Genomic DNA, 23,490 nt, shown 5'->3' on the forward strand with positions numbered 1-23,490 from the left:
ATACGACTTATTTGAAATAAAATAAAACCCTCAATAGGGATTGAGATTCCGAGTCAATTTGAGGTACTATGTAGATTAGCTATTAATCCTTACCTATTCTTTTTTAATAAAAAAAATATGATTGAGCTCCGATCAAAGAGTATCTGATAAATAAAATATTTTTTTTTGACAAATCGGGAATTAATAATATTCCATTAATAATGTCACATGTGTGATTGATCGGAATCTATTATTGATCTATAGATTAATTAATCAGTGCCCATATCAAATGAAATTATAAATCCAGTATAGCATATAGGTAAATGGGGTAACTTTTTATTTAGTGAATGGGAGGAAATAATATTCAAACTTATTGTACACATAATGAATCGACCTGAATCGATATATGATCTTCTTTTGGCTCCTCTAACGCTAAGTCTTATATTCGGAGGTATAGGAGTAGTATTACTTACTAATATAATTTATTCCGCTCTTTCATTGGGGCTAGTTCTTATTTGTATATCCTTTTTCTATATTATATTGAACGCGGATTTCGTAGCTGTTGCACAAATCCTGATCTACATAGGAGCTGTTAATATTTTGATTCTATTTGCCGTGATGTTGATGAATAATCCGAAATATCCTAATTATGACCCTCCCTGGACCGTCGGAGATAGCATTAGTTCAATAGTTTGTACGAGTCTTTTTTGTTCATTAATTACTATTATCTTGAACATATCATGGTTCAGAATATCTCTGACTCAAAAATCAGATCAAATGTTAGAACGAGATTTAACAAACAATATTCAACGTATTGGGGCTCATTTATCCACTGATTTTTTCCTTCCATTCGAACTTATTTCTATAATTCTTCTAGTCGCTCTTATAGGAGCCATTACTATAGCTCGTCGAGAAGAAACAGTTTGAAAATGAGAGCTCTCCTGCGCATTAGTAGCAGAAATACGCTGTTTTATCTTCATAGATCGTGAAAGAATCATTTTCTTCTTTCGATAATGGAAAATTAGAAACTTATTATAACTTTTGTTTGTATCTGAAGAGGTTAAGGTATGAGGAGTTTCTTTATTATGCTCGAACATGCGCTTATTTTAGCCGTAAACGATGGATACTAAGTGCTGTGCGTATCGACCCGTATAGTGCTGCAGCTAACGCGTTAAGTATCCCGCCTGGGAAGTACGTTCGCAAGAATGAAACTCAAAGGAATTGACGGGGGCCCGCACAAGCGGTGGAGCATGTGGTTTAATTCGATGCAAAGCGAAGAACCTTACCAGGGATTGACATGCAGCGAATCCTTTTGAAAAAAAGGAGTGCCTTCGGGAACGCAGACACAGGTGGTGCATGGCTGTCGTCAGTTCGTGCCGCAAGGTGTTGGGTTAAGTCCCGCAACGAGCGCAACCCTCGTGTTTAGTTGCCATAAGAGTTTGGAACCCTGAACAGACTATCGGTGTTAAGCCGGAGGAAGGTGAGGATGATGTCAAGTCATCATGCCCCTTACACCCTGGGCGACACACATGCTACAATGGCCGGGACAAAGAGTTGCGCCCCCGCGAGGGCAAGCTAACCTCAAAAACCTGGCCTCAATTCGGATTGCAGGCTGCAAATCGCCTGTATGAAGTAGGAATCGCTAGTAATCGTTGGTCAGCCATACGGCGGTGAATTCGTTCTCGGGCCTTGTACACACCGCCCGTCACACTAGGGAAGTGTGCCATGCTCGAAGTCATTATCTTAACCGCAAGGAGGGAGATGCCCAAGGCACGGCTAGTGACTGGAGTGAAGTCGTAACAAGGTAGCCGTACTGGAAGGTGCGGCTGGATTACCTCCTTTTCAGGGAGAGCTAATGCTTGTTGAGCTCATACACTGTTACGCTTGCGAAAGAGAGCGAGTGACACGAGGATCCATCTGCAAGAGATGGAGTCTTTTGTTGTTTATCGGCAGTGAAGTTCGCTACTTGATAGTCACGTAAGTAAGAATGAAGTTCATAAGTAAGCTCATTTTCCCAGGTCGAGACAAGTTGATAGGCTCCTATTTTCTGTGTTTGTTTTAGTTTAATATTGAATTTGAAATAGAGAAATTATTGAAATAATTTCTCTATTTCTCTTTTTTTAAGAGGTAAAAATCATACTTAATCATACTTATAAAAACATTGTTAAGTTAAGTTTCAGTATTTGCTAAGCAAGGGGGAAAAATAAAGTATATTGATTATTCTTTTTTTTTAGTTTTTATTAATGAATGAAAACTTCACATAATAAACAAGTTTTCATTCATTAATAAAGAAGGAAGAAAAAAAAAAAACACACACACAAATAAGGTCTCAAAAAAGGCAAGCGAGCAAGAGGATTTCTTTTGCTTTTGGCAGGCATCCCCTACTACTGGGGAGGCCTACTGGGCTATTAGCTCAGTGGTAGAGCGCGCCCCTGATAATTGCGTCGTTGTGCCTGGGCTGTGAAGGCTATCAGCCACATGGATAGTTCAATGTGCTCATCAACGCCTGACCCAGAGATGTGGATCATCCAAGGCACATTAGCATGGCGTACTCCTTTTGTTCGAACTAGGGTTTGAAACTGACTTTCTTATCAGAAGGATAGATGGGGTGATTAAGGTGAGATCGAATGTAGATCAAATTTTCTATTCATTCGTGGGATCTGGGCGGTCCTGGGTAGCCAATTTGGCTACTTTTTTCTCGAGAATCCATACATATCTTATCAGTGTATGGAAGGCTATCTCTCGAGCACAGGCTGAAGTTCTTATTTATAAGCCTAAATGTGTAAAAAAAGCACCTAAAAGTTTCCAAAAAATATTGCTAGGTATCTGTTCAATTTTTGAAATCTTTTTTTTCGATTTTTTGATATTGAAGTATTTGAGCGGGCTTCTGACAATTGTTCAACTTTAGGAAGACCTTGAATTATATCATCGGATTTTAATCTTTCGTATAACAGAGTTATTAATGTATCTCCTTGGTAAAGAATTTTCCCATAATAACTATTAAGAGTTGCTCCTCGAGTACCCAAATAGGGTTTAGCTAATCTAATGACGAAAGATTCCTCATGAACAACTACAATTTGACCAGATCCTTGGAGTTGTTTATCTTCGGATATCCATATACTTTCGGAACAAAATTGTCCAAGGCTGACTACTAGAAATGTTTTTTCCAAAAAATTGGATAGGCAAAAGTACAAATTCAAATTGAAGAAATTGAAAATAATATTCCTGCATGAATCAAATTGATAAATTTCCCTCTTTTCGTCCATAAAATAGCATTTAGCTAATTGGAAATTATTCGAGTCATTGTTAGAAATTGAACGTTCAGTTAGTAACACTTTTTTATAAGTCATGAAATGAGAGTATGGGAAACGATTAGCAATACTATGTAAATGACCCAGGAGACCTAACAATTCAATTCTTTTTTTATTTGCATCCAACTTTTTTACTGTATTCAAGCATTTTAAATCATGAAACAAAACGATTTGCAAAAAATCAGAAGGAGAAAGAATAGTAAAAGATTCATCTTTTTTATTCTCATTAGGTAATGAACGAATAGTTCCCTTACTCAGTAATTTACTTTGATCATTCAAATTAGTGTGACCTAATTTGTTATGAAACAAAAATGGAGAACTTGCTATATTTTCCCTTTTTGCGATATTGAAAAAAGGGTATTTCAGCAAGCTAATTTGAATCATATTGATAATGATCTCATTTGTTCCTACTGAAATAAGAGAAGCATAAGTCTTTTTTATTTTTAATCTGGGCCCTCCGTCTAATTGATTTTCAAGAGAATTCCTTTTTTTTTCAATTGAATAACCTCCGAGAATATTCCCATATTTTATCATTTTTGAACGGGGGTCATTCAAAAAAGCAAAAATGTGCTTTTTATTTAGTAAAATACCTTGTCCTCTGGGTATTCTAAAAATGAAATCAGGACAAGGAATTCTTCGCTTTCCCCATTGTTTATCACACCATAATGGTACGATGAGTTTATTTTTTTCCTTTTTTACACTCATATGGGTATTTTCAAAAAGAATGGCGGAATAGATAGAGTCTTTATGTTCGTTAGGTATGGTTCGATCAGTTTCGAAATAATTCAAGATTTTTTTTCCTTTTTCAAAACAGTTTGAGTCAACTGATTCGTGTTTCACTTGATCCATCGAATAATTTGAAAGTGATTTATGTTTGTCAAGAAGAAGTTCTTGAATATCCACTTGATCTTGATCTGAAGAAAAAGGTACTACAACGGATTCATATATACTACCCGATAATACCCATAAATGAGTTGTCTCTAATATAAAATTAGACATAGGGATACTCCGGTGCATTTCTCCTGTCAAGTCAGAATATATATGTTTCTTTACTTTTTCTTTAAAGGGGGATCTTTTAGCACGAACCTTGGCAATTACTTGTTCCGATTCGACGAGTTGATTATTCTGAATGAATAGCAAACTTTCTGGCGGAATCGTTAAGTTTTGTACTTCATATTTATTATTGATAGTCACGTCTAAACTATTATGACATATATAAGCAGGATGCCCATGACGGGTATGGGTGGGATAAACCAAATTTTCATTGAATTCAATTTTTCCGGTGAACGGGGCTCGTACATGTTCTGCAATATCACCCGTGAATACTCCACTAGTATGAAAAGTCCTTAGTGTTAGTTGAGTTCCCGGTTCTCCAATTGATTGGCCTGCAATAATGCCGACTGCTTCTCCTAATTCGATTAAGTTGCTATGAGTAGTATTCCGACCATAACATAATTGACAAATCCAATATATACTTTTGCAAGTAAAAGGGGTTCGTATATATATTGGTTGTTACTTATTTTTGTACTTGCTGTTCTATTCTCTAATTACTTTTTCAATTAGGAGCAGTGGGAATATTTTTTCTTGCCCAATTTCATTTATTGAGATATAATCTCACATGAAAACTTAAAGTAAATATTAAAAGAGTTTATAGAAATGACCGATACCACCGGAAGGATCCCTCTTTGGTTGATAGGCCTTTTTGTGGGTATTCTCATTATTGGTTTAATAGGTATTTTTTTTTACGGTTCTTATACGGGATTAGGGTCTTCCTTATAAGAAAGTATCAAAAAGAATTTGAGATCGCCCTAAAAGAAAGAGCATATAGAACGAATTCTAAATCGTCCAGTACAGAAAACTAAAAAAGAAAAATAAGACCTTACCGTTCTTTGAATACAAAGAATGGTAAGGTCTTATTTTTCTTTTTTCATTTAAAATTGATTTTTTCATTTTCCATTTATTTAAATGTTTTTTTTTATCAATTAATGCTGCATTTCTGGAATGCAGTCTAAATTCATTTAGAAGACATTTAGTTAATGTTGCGAAAGAGCATTAACTATATATAATAGTTCTATAAAGTTAGAACTCTATATTATATTTTTAAATTGCCGATTTATATCGTAGATTTATAAATCTATTATATATATATATTTTTTTAGTTTTTATAAAACGTTTTATTCAAACGTTTGTTTTGTGAAAGAGGTCCTATTTGCTCGACGGACATACCTTTGCTGCAAAAAAAAAAAAAAAGAACCTTTTGATTACTGCGAGTCTTTTTTAGGAAGGAAGAAGAGTCGGTATTATTGCCGGTAATAGAATATTACTGGGGGAGAATCGGGAACCCAGCAAAAAACAAATCCAAATTTTTCGCAGACCTATAGTTTCTCCTACAGAACTGTAGTTTGTAATGTTTTTGCACTATAATTTTCCCCTCGCAAAACTATATTCCTTGCCTTGCGATGGTCCAGGACGGGTATATTGTTTGGCCTGTTAGAATCCAATGTTGTGGGATTCCATGGGGAAATCCATTCCGCAGACCGACGGTCGATGCTGCGATCCTCACGATCACGAGCAAAATCACGAATAAAATGAGCAAAACTACTATCATGGGCATCAGCATCGTCATGAACAAACAATGTATCTAATGTATCTGAAAAACCGAGTCCTTCTACGCCGATTTCATCGATAAGACCAAACTCTACTGCTTGCTCTGGTGTCATATAAATATCTCGTTCTAATAGATAACAAATTAGTTCGAAATCTTGCCTTGTTGTTCTTAAATAAGTTCGCGCAACATACGAACGCAAAAAGCCCAGATACTCTGAATCAAAGCTTGATTCTATTGAAGTGGCGCGACGATCATAAGGAGACATATGGGGTTGGTGGATCATAATTGATGCGTTTTGGGTCATTACCCGTTTAGTAAACGTCCCCCCGTGTAGAAGGAAAGCTCCCATTGAAGCATTTAACCCGACGCCTATTGTAAATACATCCCCTGTTACGTATTGCATAGTATCGTAAACAGCGACTCCCTGTACCATTCCCCCACCTCGACAATGAAGAAAAAACATAAAATCCTTTGTTTGATCTTCTTGATTTAAATAAATCATACTTTTCATGATTTGATCAGCCGGTTGTTTTTCGAGTGGTCTAGCTAGGATAATATATCTACCAAAAAATAATCGGTGATATAATTCGACCCAGTTTGCTTCCTCCTCTTCGGGCCCTTGATAGGGCACTTTCGGCACATTTGCTATGTCCATGCTCAACTACTCTTTTTTTTACTCTTTCTCATTTAAAGAAGCCAAAAACAAAAAAACAGAGAATTTTTGTTTTTGTCATTCTTTTCATAAAAATCGATTAAAACGATTTTTTGTTACAAAAAAATGCGGATATGGGACCTTCATAAAGTAAAGCTCGGAGGAAACCCACTAAAAACCTTTTCTACACTATTTTTTTTATCTCACTTTACAACGTAATAAGTTAAATTACCTTTACCACACTATTCCTATTTGATACAATATGAAAACAAATAACAAGGTTATTGGATTTGCACCAATGGAAATCGAAAATGGTTTTTTGCTAGAAAACATTCTTACTATTTCTTTTCTTTTAGTTTTCCAATGTTAATTTGAAAATCGACAAAATTCTTATTCTGTAAATGGAGAAAATTCTTATTCTGTAAATGAATTACAGATGTACTATAAATACATTTACATTTTTTGTAGTACATTTAGAATAAAAGATATAAGATGTAATAATCGACATAAGTTTTTTTCTATTATATATTTACGTTTGGAATAATAGAAAAATATAATGTATTATAAATACATTATTTATAATATAAATTTATACTATAAAAAGGTAAAAACCTCTACATAATTGAAAAACTTTCTGTGTTATTTTGATCCCCAAAAAAACAATTCTTAAGGGATCAAGAATTGTTTTTGGGAATCTTAAAATAGAATGAATTATTCTGACCTTTCAATCACCATACATGTATATTTCAATTGTCTCGCTTAGAACATTTTTTAAAAGAGCTCGTGGAACCATGCAATCAAACATTCCAAAATAGCTGCTACGCCGAAACTAGGCGCAAAAAACCAACCAGACTGGCCTAATGGATAGATCAAGAATACGGAAACAAAAACAGCAATCGGAGCAGAGAACGCAATTGCATTATAAGGTCGTAATTGTACAGATCGAGCAAGTTCAAATTGGCGTAGCATGAAGCCTATTAGACCAAAAGCACCATGAAGAGCAACGAAAGCCCATAGACCACCTAATTGACACCAACGAGTAAAATCTCCTTGTGCTTCAGGACCCCATAATAGCAGCAAAGAATGTGCTAAACTATTAGCAGGCGTAGAAACTGCAGCAGTTAAAAAATTACAACCTTCCAAATAGGAACTGGCCAATCCATGAGTATACCACGAAGTCACAAAAGTTGTACCCGTGAACCATCCGCCTAGCGCAAAATAAGCACAAGGAAAAAGCAATAGACCGGACCAACCCACAAAAACAAAACGGTCTCTGCGTAGCCAGTCATCCATAATATCAAATAAAGTTTGTTCCTCTTTGGAAGACTTTCCAAGGGCTATAGTCATAGTAATCCTCCTATTTAACTATTCCAACCTTTTCCGAGCACCCTATCTGATAGAATCAAAGGGTATACGCTGTTTTGTATATTTATGAACAATTTTTCATCCATCATCCCTTTCAATAAATCGGGTTTCGAAGATTCCTTATTGGCACAGATTTTATTCAGTTAAACCGAACTAATACAATATAAGTAAATGCATGATAATCCGAAGTTGTTTCTATTCCCTTTTTTTATTTTCCAAAAATTATCTTCTGAATGTAATAAATATCAACAGAATGCCGGAAAAGCAAGTTAGCTTTTCTTCCTCCTTGCTCTTCACTAGAGATTATTCACAATATCTATTCTATTGAATATTATTACGTCTTGAATCTTACTCATAGTAACATTTCTAAATACTTTATGAATCTCTATGTTTTTTACTACTACATTATTTCTACGAATAAATAGGAATAGATATTATTTCTAGCTCATAGAGCTAGAGGAAAGAACTCTATTCGTTCCTTTCCCTTTATTCAATTCATAAGTAAAAAAAGGGATACTATTTGAGTATAATGAAAAATGAACAGTTCCTTTGTTTACCATTTACCTTTTCTTATCTTTTTTTATATCTCAATTCCAATCTATTTTCCACCGGTAGAATGACCAAAGTAAAATGTCTAGTACATTAATATAAGAATGTTTGGTACATCATAATCGAATTATGCTATTAAAGAGAAAAGGAAAATAATTCCATCTAGAATTTAGACTTACATATCCATTTTTTCAGAAATAAAAAAATCATTTGACAGAATATCCAATTAACAACCAAATATGAAAATTTTGAATAATTTCAAGTGATTGAGAAAGGTTCACTTTCAAAATCTACCTTAATTTTCAATATCAGAATAACTTATATATTAATTAGTTAATGGGTTAGGTTCACTTACTTCTTATTTTTATTGACTTACTTCTCATTTTTATTGAATTTATGTATTATTCCTTGATGTATTAGTTGTTCATTATGTAATGTAAGATAGGAAATCTATATAAAATAAAATGGTTTACAGGTATTTGAGTTGTAGTGCATTTATGAGATGGTTTAGTATCATATTATGTTGTAGAGTGAATGCTCGAAAGAATAGAATTAGTATCGATCTTTACTTGAGTAACTAGGGGATCATTGATATTATCTGGATAAATGAATGGTGAGATGTTTCTATTAGAGTTTATTATGTGATATAGATGTATGAATTCTATATTGAAATGAAATGGAGTAGCTTGTATACATTTGTGTTGAATTTGCATTTAGAGTTGGTATCTTGGTACGTTGTCCTATGAAATGAATATTGGAAAGGATAGTGGTAGTTGCTTGAATCCTAAGTGAAATGGTTAAGTAAATCTAAGATGCATTTTGATAAATGAAGTAATATTATGTGTGTATGTAATTCATAATATTAAGCATTTAGGATGTGATGTAGCAATAGAGACTATGTGCTTGTTCTATGTACCCTTATATATTAGGTCTTGATGAAAAGGAAACAATGGTCTTGTAATAAAATGATGCATTAATCTTTGTTTCATGTTAAAGAAATTTTCATTATGTTGGGATTGAGATACTATGTTAGTGGAATGTTTGGGCTATGTTAATGGTATTAAATATGATTCTTGAAATTGTTAGTAGCATGGCATCATAGTTGGAAGGTGATAAGCATTTTCTATTTTAATCTTACATATGGAGATGGAGAATATTCTTGACGAGTAATGTAATGGTTGCACTTAAGGAAATGTGATGTGATGAGTTATGCATATGAATTAATGTTATCCTAGTTTCATAGAATGTAAATAAATAGTTGAATGATAAGAGGTGATGATGTTCTAGGTGAAAAGGTGTTATGTTTTATGATGTCAAGTAGCGACGTTAAGATACCTTGGGGAATGCATGCGTTTGCAAGAGTATATTTGAAGATATGTTGATATTTAGAAAGATTTAATCTGCTTGCGTAATATAGTTTTATGATTATGTACATGTTGGCTTATGTGATCTTGCAAATGGTTAATTTTGCATTGATGCATGTTAATGGTTAATTTTGCATTGATGCAAATGATTAATGTTGCATTGATGCATTGAGAAGAAGATTATACGCTAATCACATTTGGTAGTGGCAACTAATATAAAATTGGATAAATGTCACAGTGAACCTACTAATAAATAGTTATTGACACTCTCTATGGGAGAACACGAGACAATCATAGATGCATTGAAAAAGAGAGAGGATGCAAATGGTACAACAAAATGAATAAATACAAGCATGTTATAATTTTGTACCCTCATTACATCTCTCTTTAAGTCATGATGTATATATGTTTCATTTTAAGTCATAGATCCTAATCATAAAAGCTAATCAAATCATTTTTTGTCTCAGGTCTCCCACCACTAGAAGGCATCAACAACTACTATTGTTTGTGCATACTTTATGTTGCATTTGTGGGATAGATCATAATTATAATTTAAGCTAATCAAATCATTTTTTTTAGGTCTCCCACATGTAGATGACATCAATGACTACTACTATTTGTGCATTCATAGATATACAATAAATAATTATTTCTCTAAGATGGTAAGGTTCAATTGTCTAACTTTATTTTAATAAATGTAGTTTTCTTACACATGATATAGAGTTGTGATAGTTTATTATAAAAACATATAATTTTTTTTGCAAGTCCCTTACAAGATGATCCCAATGATTATAGATAGGCTCAATATCTAGGCTTTTGGTCATAATAAGCTTTAACTCTTTATGTAATATGTAATTGATAGGTTTAATAGGCTTTTGGTCATGATAATATGTTATTTAATACATATCTTTTTAACTCTTTATGCATGAGTTGATAGTCTTTTGGTCACGATGACCATTATATCTCCTATTTTTGGTTCATTATGTTCAATTAAGTTTAATTAAGTTCATTATGTTTGAATTAAGTTCATTATGTTCAATTAATTTCATTATGTTTGAATTAAGTTCAATTAGTTTATAATGTTCAATTACGGTGAAAACAATAGGGTTCCACAATTGGATGTATGAAAACTACTAATATTTAGACTTAGGGGCCATTACATTAAAAGAGGGGTGAGCCTAATAGATCTAGCCTCAAACTAGAAAGGATAAGGCTGAGAATTCTTATTAGATTCACCTTGGGGAGTATGGTTGTTTATCCTATTTTAAATTGAATGCTGAAATTAAAGTAAATGTGCTAGAATTGAAGTGAAAACACATGAACAGTAAGCTATATTTGTCAGATTGAGTCACGAACTTGGATCTAAGTAGTGTAAGAGTGTCCAGATCTATTCCTAAAGGAGCTCTTGAAATGTCAGGACCAAAATGTCTATCGCTCTGGTCCTCCACACTTTTCGTTGTCCAAAGGAGAACCTGCACATCTCTATAAATAAAGTCAATTTTGAATATCACAACTATTTAATTGTTGTAGTGCAGACTAGAGAAGGGAAATAGGTTGGGAATAGGGGTTTGCCTTAGGTCAAACCCTAGTTTTGGAATTAACCATGAAATAGAAATTAAATGCAATTGAATTGTAGTAAAAGAAATGATCTCTTTTTGGGGAAAATGTTTAATAATGTCTGAAACACTAATATTGTACCTTTTAATGGAGTTTTGTTTGCCTCCATAAGGAATTAGGGTTTCATGAAGTTTTTATAAATATAGAACATGAATGCCAACTCCAATGCTTGAATCTTGATGTTACTTCTACTCTAATGCTTGAAAGAAGACTAATTACTTGCTCACTTGAATTTGAATGCTTGATTGCTTGAATTGATTGATCGAATATGCTTGTCGGTTATCAAAATAATAGGGGTAGACCTCCTTTTATACATGTTTGTCGAAAAATAATTTAATTTTCCAACATGAGCTGACACGGGATCATGATTCCTGCTCAAATGATGTTAACATTGAGGGGCCCCAAAATGGGCCCTTATTGGGGGGATCAAAGCGTTAACACCTTGGTCTTGACGAATTAGGGACACAGGAAATGGGGTAAGAAAGTGCACATTCTAGAAACAATGGATAATTTGCATGGTGTGAGTAGAATCGGGGCTCCAATGAGGCCCCGAGACATGAACACCAAGGTTAGGGCCCAAATGAGGACAAAATTGTAAGGGAGTACAATTTAGGATGCTACATTTAGTCCCCACTTTAGCAAGAGTATGAGACTAAGCATACTCTTGGTAAGTAGAAAGGTTCGCATTGAAAATATTTCATCAAGTCATAAAAGAGGCAAGATACACCAAGCCCCCATAGAAATTTAGTATCTTACTACTTCAATATCAAGATAAAAGGGACATCATAAAAAAGAGAGAGATAGAGATATGACTACTAGCCTAGTAAGGCTTGTTTACTATGAGTCATGAAAAAGGAAAAATACCAAAATTACAAAGCAAAAGGCTAAGTTTGCAAAGTAACTTGAGTATTGAAACATGCAAAGAGAGGAATGTTGAGCAAAGTGTATGCCCCTACATTAAAGCAATGACATACGCCGCAATGAGAGGAATTGATTTAAGGTAGTATACATGTATCCAAAAGATAAGCACGTTATCACAATGATATGCCCCCAGGAAAGAACAAATCAAAGGATAATGATCACAAAACACAAAAAATACAAGGATTCTACTTAACTCTGGGGTGAATATGCTCTTATAATAAATAATGTATATCATGAAGTGTATTTACATTGAATTTATCCTCATCCCCCAAATAAATTAGAATCACAATGGAAGAAGGGCACATGTGTCTTTTGAGTCAACATGGAAGAGACCAAAAGAGATCTCAATGCTTTGCATCATCCTTTAGTAGACAACACTAGGGACAACAAATAGAAGAATTGAGAAATAAATAGAGGAATGTCACAAACAAGCAAGAGAGGAGAGAGAAAAGGAATCTATGACACAAATGAAGTTAATCATCTGCCTCCCAATCTGGCTGAACATTGTTTTGTGAAGGTGGAAAAGATGCAAGAGGAGCAACTTCGACCATGGTAGAAGGAGCTACCACAAGTTCCAAACAAGGACCATGCTCTAATGATGAGTTACTCTATCTTTTACTAGGAGCTAGGATTAATGCTTGTGAAAATTGTTTAGATAAATCATTGTCAACATCAACAAGTTCATATTCATCATTGGAATCATTATCATTGTTAGCATTAACATCATTTTCATCCATCATCAAGATTAATAAAAATAGGATCTTTAATATGAATAGAACATGAACCATCATCTTTTTTAAGCAAATTTAACCTTGGTGATTTATGTTAAACTTCCTCCCTAGGACTAGGCGAAGGTTGGACAAATGGGATCATATCAACTTTTGGTGTGTTCAGGGAGGAAATGGGTTGAGGAGCCTTAGCACGATGTCTTTGTTGGCATTCTCTCACACAATTTATTTTTTTAGTTTTAGCCAAGGGTTGTGAAAGTTTAGGATCAATAAACATAGACTTATTCTCTTTCTTTTAAAAAAGAGGAATATGAGAAGGTCTACTAGTTGAAAAATAGGGGATGCTGGGCACTTCCCTTTGTAAGATGTAGGAGAAAAAAACCACAACATATAAAGGAGGAATAAAAGGTGTAGGAAGGAGACTGGGTCTATCATGAGGAGGAGGAATAGGTCGAGGATCTCTAGGATTACTCAAGGATAAGATCATATCATTTTTCCACTTTTGATAAGATTGAAAAAGAGCATTACTACAAGGCTCAAGAGGTTCAAATTGTTTAGACCAAAAGTAATCAAGATTAGCATCTCCATGCCTCACCGTGGGCTGATACATTCTATAATTAATTGTTATGATTTTTTCATTATGAGGAAATTTAAGAAATTTATGAATAGTAGAAGCAATCGCTTTCATGTAAGAGAGACAAGGATGTCCTAACTTCACAAGAAATTATTCCGATGTCGGAATAATTGCAAAAATGACATCTAAGCACTTAGTACCAACCTCAATGGGAAGAGTAATAGAACCCATAGTAGGACAAGAGAAACTATCCAATACTTCAACCACTACATCAGATTTATCATATGTTACTTGATGCAATTGTAAGGTATAAATATATTATTTAGTTATCACATTCACTATACACGCTGGATCAATGAGCACCCATCATGAGATTTGGATGTAGAGGTAGAGCCATAATAATAAATCCTCATGGTTTGAGGTAATCATTAGGTTCTAAGAACTCAAAAATATCAAAACCACACTCCTAAGACAAGTTAAGCTAGTAGCTCTCCTGAAGGAGTAATTGGCCTTTAATGTTTGACAGGGACTTGAAATCCACAATCTTTAATACTTTTTGGATACCCATTAGGATATTATAAAATATACTTCAAATGGAGCTCTAGTTGTTTTAGACCTTATATCATTTCTATGACTATCCTAAAGGGCTAATAGGCCTAATTAGGCTCTAGGATACCCCACTCACCAAACAAAGAGAAACTCATTATAAGGTTTCAAAACATATTCCTTCATATGACCCACTTGTAGGAACATCCCTGGTTTGAGTAACTAAACAGATACAGTTAGGAAAATCTTATTAGTTCATGTTTGCTAGGGGTTTTATGACCTCATGCCCCCTTCAAAGAAATCTCCACATGCTTGTCTATGGCCTAGTGACTCCATCCAATGATGATATAAAGTGGGAAGAGAGTAGGTAAATATTTTTTTAACATAAAACTCAAGAATGTTGCAACTCACGGGTCCTATGGGATTGTCATTAATTGGCTTTTGCATGCATTGGTTTTAAGGGCTCCAACCTTTAGGATTAGTTTCTACAATTCCTTGGGCATCCCACCTTATGTTTGGATCCACTCCAAACACCCTTAACAATAAAAGATCTCAGTATGTTGATTTAGGATTGAGACAATCCTCTTATGTTCTTTGTTTCCAATCACCTTCTCAAGGATCCATCACTTTGTCTTCCAAAGTATAAAGCTTTATTCTTTAATTGAAGTGTTCCATTCCTAACACTAGATCATATGCCCAATGTATATATTCTTGTCGTTTCTATGTCATACAACACATGGCAGTCTTGGGTGTTTCCTCACTATTTTTAGGAAAGTTAAGTCCTAATATGCTTGGACTATATTCCCCTTGGGCTCTAAAACTTGGAAGATGATATAACTCATTCCCCATTTATTTCATTACTTGACATCTCAACCAAACTCACATTCACCATCCACCAACCGACCACAATCTCCTCTTTATGTCGTTCTCATGAATTCCACAGTCCAATACATAGATACTGGACAAATCATGGAGTATTCACACCTACAACAAAGAGAATCATGCCCTACAAGAAAAAAAAAAAAAAAAACATCCAAAACTGTGCCTTTCCACCAGGTATCATGGCTTCCACCCATGGAATTCTCCTTATTTACATTATGGAAGCTCACGGTTTACCCTAGATAAGGATTTTGATCTGCTCTTGAGAAAATAAGTAAAGCCCACCCAAACACTAATGAAACTAATTTCTATAAAGCTTATTAAAATGGAGATTCACACTATTTCCATCTACCATTAATACACCAACATGATCAGACCATACATGTCATACAAGATCAACAATACGAGCAAAAATCACAAAGGAAATATAGGGAACAAACATAATTTTATTATTCACTTCTTTTTCTTAACTTCCAACCCCTCAAATGAGGTACAAAACATTATTTTAAAGACTAAGCATCCTTCCCATGACTGATCACCGAACAAGAAGCCGACTCTTGGATTTTCTAATGATTTTTCACAATTTTGGCAAAAATATATCACTTTTCGCCTATATTTCCAAATATAAAAGCATTGTCCTTTCAAATGACTCTCTAGGACTTTTCATCACCTAAATTTGGTCTAGTTAGACCTTACTACAAATAATCACATCAAAATTTTAAATACATATAAACTTGAGCCTCTTATAGGCCTTATTGTGCTTCAGGAGCTTTATTATGCTTTAGGAGCTCCTGCACTAGATTTTGTCTTTGATCTTTGCAGTGATATATAGTGGGCCATCAAGTGATTCAATAGTCTCACTAGGATTAAAGGTAATACATATTTCCTTAGGAGGTATAGGTTTATCAACAAGATTCATGATATTGTTAGACTCAAGCCCAAGGGCATTCGGAGAAAATGCAAGATGCTCAGACTCAACCACATTAGTAGAATGGGAAGGCAAAGGATTAGTAAATATTTGAAGATTTTTATTAGAAGCCATTGATTTGTTTCCTTTATCATTCACGCCAGCTATAGATATGGTATTGTTATCAATAAAGTCTTGAATTCTACTCCTTAAGGAATGACACTTTTCAATTTCATGACTGGGCTGACGATGATATTAGAAAAAAGCTTTAGGATCATGACAGGGTGGAAAAGGTTTGGAAGTGTCAATGGGTTTTATGGGAGGAAGTTTTGACAAATTTTTATTCAATAATTTTATCATGATACTATGCAAATATTCAGAAAGAGGAGTAAATTATTTTCTAAAATACTTGGACAAAGGAGGCACACCTATTGTCATTGTTGCTACTTGAGTATTGTTGTTGTCATTGAACTTGGTGAATCCCTTGTTTCATTTAAACTTTGAAAAATATTGTTGAGCACTTTCATTCTTATCAATTGGAGCCATTGAAGGAAATGATTCAATTTGACTCACTTGAAGCTGATAATTATGAAGCACTATGCACAATTGCATAAAGGAAGTAAAATCAGAAAAGGGAAGATTATCCCTAATGTCCTTTTGCAAATTCAAAATAAAAATTCTTTGAACATCTTGATAGGAATAGGATAAGCAATTTGAGAATACAAATGTTTATATCTACCAATAAAATCAATCAATTTTTATTTAACACCTTGCTTACAATGAATAAAATCAGTCAAAGTAATCTTAGGACCGATATTATTATGAAACTGTTGAATGAAAGCATTAGCCAATTGTTGAAATGATGTAATAGAATAAGGAGGAAAAGAACAATACAATTGCAATGCTTTATCCCTAAATGTTCTAGTAAAACAATTTAGCTAAAAGTCTTTGATCATGAGAAAAATCACTACAGAAAGTTTGAAATGTTTTCACATGAGTAAAGGGGTCACCTTTTCCATCATAAAGCTCCAATTGAGGGACTTCAATATGTTTAGGAGGGACAATACAGACAATATCATTAGATAATGGGCTCGCTACACCAACTGTGGGCACATTAAACTTGGATTGGTTCATAGAAGCTATTTGTTGTTGTAAGGATGAGATGGTTTGGGCTAGGCTATTGATGGTTGATTTAGTAGATGGATATAAATTGGACATGTTGGATTGGGATAGAGGAGTAACATTGTTGAATGAATGTGGAGGTTGAGAGTAAGGAGGTGGAACACTATGGTATGTAGGTATGGGAGATGATTGGGTTACAGACGTAAGAGTTACAAAAGGAGGTATAAAAGAGTTTTGATTAGCAATATTGTTTCCTTGACTAACATGTATAGGATTAAAATTTTGTGTGGAAGTAGCCAGATAGTAGATGTGAAAGTAGGCACACTAGGCATAGATGTAGCCATTGGAATATAATGATTAACTTGACTAGGAGCTTGAGTATAACGAAAGGATTTCAACACAAATGTCATAGGCATGATATTAGTGTCAACAATATGAGAAAGGATACGCAACAAATAAATGCCAACTTTATCGCTTTGAACCATTCTCTTTAATCCTTCAATCAATGGGATTGCCTCACTTTTCGGTATTGTTGACACATCCATTGTTGAAGATTTTCAAATTCATTGTCAATCTTCTCCAATTGATGAACAAAAACCATAGTTAGTGATTCACCTTCATCGTAAGAATTATGTAAATAATAGGGATAAATGACATCAATTGTTGGAATAGAACCATGTAATGTCCTCTTTTTAGCTTGTTGTTGTTTTTGGATGGTTTAGCCTATTCTTGACCCTCGTAGGCAAACACAGATGATTAAAGGGTCCTTCTTGGCAGTGTTCAGTGTGTTTTCTCCTTCAAAGCTCGGCGTGGGTTCAAGTTTGGCCTTTGTTAGACTCAGTTCTTCTTACTTACTATTTATAGTAAGTCACCATTTTAGTGGAGTCAGTATTGCTATATATAGTAAGGCACCTGAAAAAGCCTTGGTTGTAGTGTTGATCTCCATATTCAGTTGGGTTGGCGAATTTATGAGCATTTAATGAGTTATTATCGTTAGAGTTATTTTAATGATGATACATTAAAATAAGGTTATATTATAAAGATAAAATACATTTTTATAATCAATGGGGCCATGACCCTCAATTTAAGTGATTTAAAGTGTAATTGATTATTACCTTGGTGGGTGCCCAAATATTAAAATAATAACATCATTGAGAAAACATTTCATATAATTTTTAATGGATTATTAAATGCTCAAGGAAGGGGGCCGACTTCTTAAGGAGATTATGTATTAAGACATTCAAATAAAAATATTATTCATTCTCTTGAGCAATTGAATATTTGTCATCTATGATATGTGGGAAGAAGACAAGGGTTTTTCTACCTTCAACCAACCATTGGGAATGGAGACTCTCATTGGTTTGCAATCTTGAGGCTGTGGAATACAAGCTAAATCATTGCTTAATTGTGGACTTCATTCAAAGGTCCAATTTGTGCATATTGGTGAAAAATTCAAAGTTTTTACAAGGGTTTGATGTGTTGCTACAGTACCCATGAACAATGACGCTACAATAACGTGAACAGTGCATATGGAACTCTTCTCTCTTGGCACCTATGTCTGGTCCATTCATTTGTAATTTATAGAAATATATTCATTGTTGAAAATTTTAGTGTTATATTGTATAAAGAATAGTATCAAGTGCAAGCATTCTCACTTTTGATTGTTGTTTCTGCTTCTCGCATTGCTAGCATGATTTGGAAGAAAGGTTCCTTGTTTCCTTAGTGAATCATCCTTATTGTATAATTATAATTTCTCTTATACTTTTTAGACGGTCAGTGAGGGTGTTTTAGGGTTGTGTAAAGGAAGCAAGGCAAATGTTTGATGAAATGACTATGAAGGTTTAATAGTTATTTCTAACTTATTATGTTTCATGCAATATGTTTGATAAAATGCCATTGTTGTATGAGTGTCTTTTTAGAATATTATTACCATGAACTCATAGTGATATCTACTTATCATTTAGAATAGTTGTATATTAGTAATAAACTTGGTTTGCATCTAATGAAGGAGATACGAGTTTGCATGCCTAGTGTTTGATGATCTATTAAGCAACTATAGTTATTATTTTTAGTCACTTATATGCATGTAAAAAGTCAAAATCAGTTGGCATATCATTTCTATGACATTTTTAATCAATCTTTCATGGTTAGACGCATTCAAAAACATCAATTACAACATACAAGAATAAAACAATGCAAACAAAAACTCATAGAAGCAAGTTCAAACATTGTATGCAATGTGTTCGACAATATTCCTTAAGGGTTTAATCAACAACTTGAGGTCAGATTAGTGTAGGTTGATATCAAGGAAAAAGAGCTGGAAGAAATGAAAAATTATGTGATCAATATGAAGCAGATGGTGGTTCATGTTGAAGAACTTATGAGAAACATTTAGTTGTCCTTGTGTTGTCTTTGTGCTTTCCTTTGGTTGTCTAGTGTTGCTTCCTTTGTCTTGTGTTCCCTTTTTGTTTTGATTGGGAATTGTTCTATGTGTGGGTGATCAAGCACTGTTGTCTTATTCCTCTTTTATGCTTTATCTTTCTCCTGCTTTGTAACAAGGTTCTGGGTTCCTTTCAAAAACCTATTTTTAATTAATCAAAACTTGAGGTCAGATTAGATAAGGGGTACTACAGTGGTATCAGAGCCATAATCATGTCAGCCTGTTGGGTAATGATTGCATTCAATTGGTGTGAAAATAACTTGTGCACAAGTCATCTTGGATTTGGTTTTCAGTTGGACAACGAAAAAGGTGATCATGGAAAAATTGTTTAGCAGTAAATAGGCATGGAAAGAAATTGAACAAACACAATACAAGCTCAGGTGTGAATTGCAACATTTATAGGATTCACTTTCAAAGTTTGGACTGTTTAAAGGATCATCTTCACTTTCTACTAGCAAAGGTCCAACACCACAACACAAAGAAGCAATAGTTTTTAGAATATTTGAGTATAACATTCTTCCTCAACATGTTAAAAAGGTTTTACCTTTCAAGGACTACATGAACATGCACCTGAAACTTTGCCACAAGAATGAGCATGTAAGGAAGGAATATCACACTATAGCTTATGCATTATTTATACATAGAATGGATAGAGAATCTTCATATATGGTTGATACAACTCTTCGTAAGAATATTCTAGTGTCTTCAAGTTCTGATGAGGGATGCAAAAATTTATATGATGGGTTTGATAGACATGCGGATTTGACTCAAGGAGACATTAGGACAACCTTGGGTAATGATTTGTCTACATCATCCCTGCAAGAGGTTTCTCAAGAGGCTTCTATTTTAGAGGCTAGCATAGGTCATGTTAGTGATTTGAATAGAAATGGTGACGATTCTTTAGGTGAACATGGGGTTAAAGATGAAGCAGTTGTTGATAAGAAAATTCTGCAACATGATAATAGTATGGTGGAGCCCCAAAATGATACAACATTCCAAAAGTTGTTACCAACATTGATAATAGTTATGATTTTGAAGAAAGAAGTGAAGTTCCTTTGCATCAACATGAGACAACAACTATTTCACGTGAGGATGATGGTTCTATGGAGTTGTCAAAGATAAATACTCAAGGTTTGGGTATTTTTTATGCATTGTGTGAGGAGGATTCATGCCACCACAAGTTTGATCTTTCAAATCAGACCATAGAAAATGAAAAAAAAAATTCACTTATTGGCAATGAGTCCCAGGATTGTTCTTCAGATGGACATGCAGTAACTATGGAAGAAGAAGTATGCGAAGATATTGCCATAACAAAAACTTCTACAATGTCTTTTGAGCCATCCTTTGAGGTACATAGAAGTAGCACAATTTATAATATTGTGAGTGAAGTTGATAGCACTCATGATGTTTCTTATAATGAGGAGAGTGATGTCGATTCAGCCTCATATTATAGTGTAGATGTTGAATCAGAAAGCTTGTATGGGAGTCATAAGCTACACAATCCTCATCATTTGGTAGGGTAACTTAAGGTAATGACAATATGATTGCTACAACATTAAAACATTTTGATGTAGCTCGTTAGATGTTGGCAACTTATGGTTGGAGTACTCTCGTAATAGATGAGCATTGTGATAGTGGTCTTTCCCTTGCAGAGTTTCATGCTCTTCGAGAAGCAATTGGAATAATGAAAGTAAATTACCTACAACTAATTGTGGACATAGATTATCTTATCAAGTGAGATGGTATCTGTTATGATTCCTTGAAGGGAAAGGAAAAGGAGGTTGATAGGATCACTCATGAGCTCGAGGTGACCATGAAATTTTTGAAGAGCACTCAGTTGGCCCTTCAAGAGTCTAAGACGTAGGTAGAGGAGGCGAATATTCACCAAATGACAAATATTTCACGTCAGTGACCTGGAAAATGGCAAATATATTGTATCAATCGGGGGTGGCCATGTCGCCCAAACTTTATAAATATCCATCAAATGCACGACCCAATCACCCATTGTTTTATGTAATTAATTGTATCTCTATCAAGATTTCGCTAATAGAATCTACATTTTCCACACGCTAAATTCAACATTTTCACCTACACTTTCTGAGGTTGTCTTAATAGATGGCCATAATTTGCTAATAGTCATATAAAGATTTATTGGCCAGGAGGATCCAATTCACCTGGAATTTTGCAGAAGTGTCTCAATTCACCCCAATTTTCGCCAACTCTATTATAATTGCCAATTATTTGGACGACCCATAATCGCCTAAAAAATTACATAAGATGTATTATAGCTAAGTGTGATTTGCCAAATATTTGTATACCATATAAAATCCCCACCGAAATCGCCAAATAAGGATTGGTATAAATATAGTCAAAGATCAGATTTATCTCTACACAATTTGGTCAGTTCTGAGCTCTTGATTCGGATCACTAGTGAAGTTTCAGTCCAGGAACAACCGTTGTTGTTGACTGCATTGGTGACTGCTAGTGACCTAAAGGTAATTGATCATATTTTTGAAGTGTTATAATAGTATTCTGAATTCATTCTGATCATATTGAGCATTATTGAGTTCATTCTGTATTTCTCTCAGGAACTTACCCAAAAATTTGAATTTGGAACGACTTTTTTGCACCCCCGAAAAAGGATTCATCCCTTCCAAATTGTACATAATTAACTTCGTGATACAATTGTCAAAAAAACCAAAGGCCATAGTGGTACTAATATTCCTTATTTGACTAAATCCCTTGTCCAACTCCTACGCATACTCGATCATCTTTGCTCGACTTCAACCAATCCTATTCTCTGGACGATCTTCCTATTTCCACATGATGTCTCCAGTCTCAACCAGAGCATATCTTCCAGGGAAAACAACTATGGATGGTTGATGCTAACCAATCCTCTACCTTGGAAGCGAAGATGAATCTGCATCCTCCACGACACCTATCTCCCTTAATTTCAATAGCTTCCTAAAAGGGAAAAACCGTGGTTAAAATTGGTTTCTTTTTCTTTCTTTCTTTTATTAAAAACATTCATTTATTAAAACCTTTCATTCCTGATAGTGCTCACACGTATCTCTAAGTCTATTTCGGGGACTTTTTGAAGAAACTCGTGTCCTTTAAAACTTGGTGCCGAAACAGAGCTTATGTCATCAATTAAAATTAATTAAGTATAGAATTATAGTTAATTAAGTATATAATTTATAATAGTTAATTAATTATTAGACAATGCTCAGACCTGTCTCTATTTCGATGACTTTTTCAAAAAACCTTTGTCCTTCAAAACTTTGGGCCGAAATAGAGCTTACATCGTTGATCTGTGATCATCCAACGGTCATTAAGTTGATTGATTAATTTAATATTTCAATCTAATTAATGAATAAATTTATACTTTGTTTATTTCATTTTATTTGCATGTATTTTTAGTTCTCTATTGGTTAATTGCTGAATTAGTTTGTAGATCTAGGGTTTGTTACTGGATCTTTTGGGTTTACAAATAGGTCAATATTTAACATACATAGATGTATGTAGCAATTATGTGATAGTTACATATATATAAATTTTTATACTATGATGTTATAGACGATTATGGATGTATTTATGATGCCTATACGTAATAATTTTAATCCATATTCTTGTGAATATGATGCTATGGATTATGACCTAACCTTTATGTTGAAAATACCACAAGATTGAGATGAGGGTGAATTAGTCTAAACCAAATCCTAAACTTCTTTAATCACAAGTACTTATCAATTATCATTAACAAATTAAACGTCAATGCAATATGAAACAAAAAAAACACCAAACACGTGAAAACCATAATTTTTACTTGGAAAACCTAGCGTGGGAAAAACCATGGTGAGAATCACACTCACAATATAAATATAATAAAAATTAATATTAATGACTTTCATATTTTACCCTGTTGTGT

General features: G+C 34.0%; 4 protein-coding genes across 4 annotated transcripts; 1 reads left to right on the top strand and 3 right to left on the bottom strand.

The window, feature by feature from the left end:
- The first annotated feature begins 293 nt into the window (after window positions 1-293).
- LOC131057495 (NAD(P)H-quinone oxidoreductase subunit 6, chloroplastic) lies at window positions 294-1,072 on the top strand. Its single transcript, XM_057991677.2, has one exon. It carries the CDS (start codon window positions 364-366, stop codon window positions 904-906), a length of 543 nt encoding a protein of 180 aa, XP_057847660.2. The 5' UTR covers window positions 294-363; the 3' UTR covers window positions 907-1,072.
- A 1,702-nt stretch (window positions 1,073-2,774) lies between these two features.
- LOC131876535 (DNA-directed RNA polymerase subunit beta''-like) lies at window positions 2,775-4,796 on the bottom strand (the record flags this gene model as incomplete). Its single annotated transcript, XM_059221958.1, has 1 exon — window positions 2,775-4,796. A coding segment is annotated over one exon (2,022 nt), but the record flags the coding sequence as incomplete, so codon positions are not given.
- An 881-nt stretch (window positions 4,797-5,677) lies between these two features.
- On the bottom strand, window positions 5,678-6,331 carry LOC131876536 (ATP-dependent Clp protease proteolytic subunit-like). The gene has a single exon (XM_059221959.1). It carries the CDS (start codon window positions 6,329-6,331, stop codon window positions 5,678-5,680), a length of 654 nt encoding a protein of 217 aa, XP_059077942.1.
- Window positions 6,332-7,321: 990 nt separating this feature from the next.
- On the bottom strand, window positions 7,322-8,606 carry LOC131876537 (photosystem II D2 protein-like). Its single transcript, XM_059221960.1, has one exon. It carries the CDS (start codon window positions 7,895-7,897, stop codon window positions 7,322-7,324), a length of 576 nt encoding a protein of 191 aa, XP_059077943.1. The 5' UTR covers window positions 7,898-8,606.
- Window positions 8,607-23,490: the final 14,884 nt, after the last annotated feature.

The sequence above is a fragment of the Cryptomeria japonica genome, chromosome 6 (genome assembly GCF_030272615.1).
Source record: "Cryptomeria japonica chromosome 6, Sugi_1.0, whole genome shotgun sequence".
In the NCBI taxonomy this organism is placed as follows: Eukaryota; Viridiplantae; Streptophyta; class Pinopsida; order Cupressales; family Cupressaceae; genus Cryptomeria; species Cryptomeria japonica.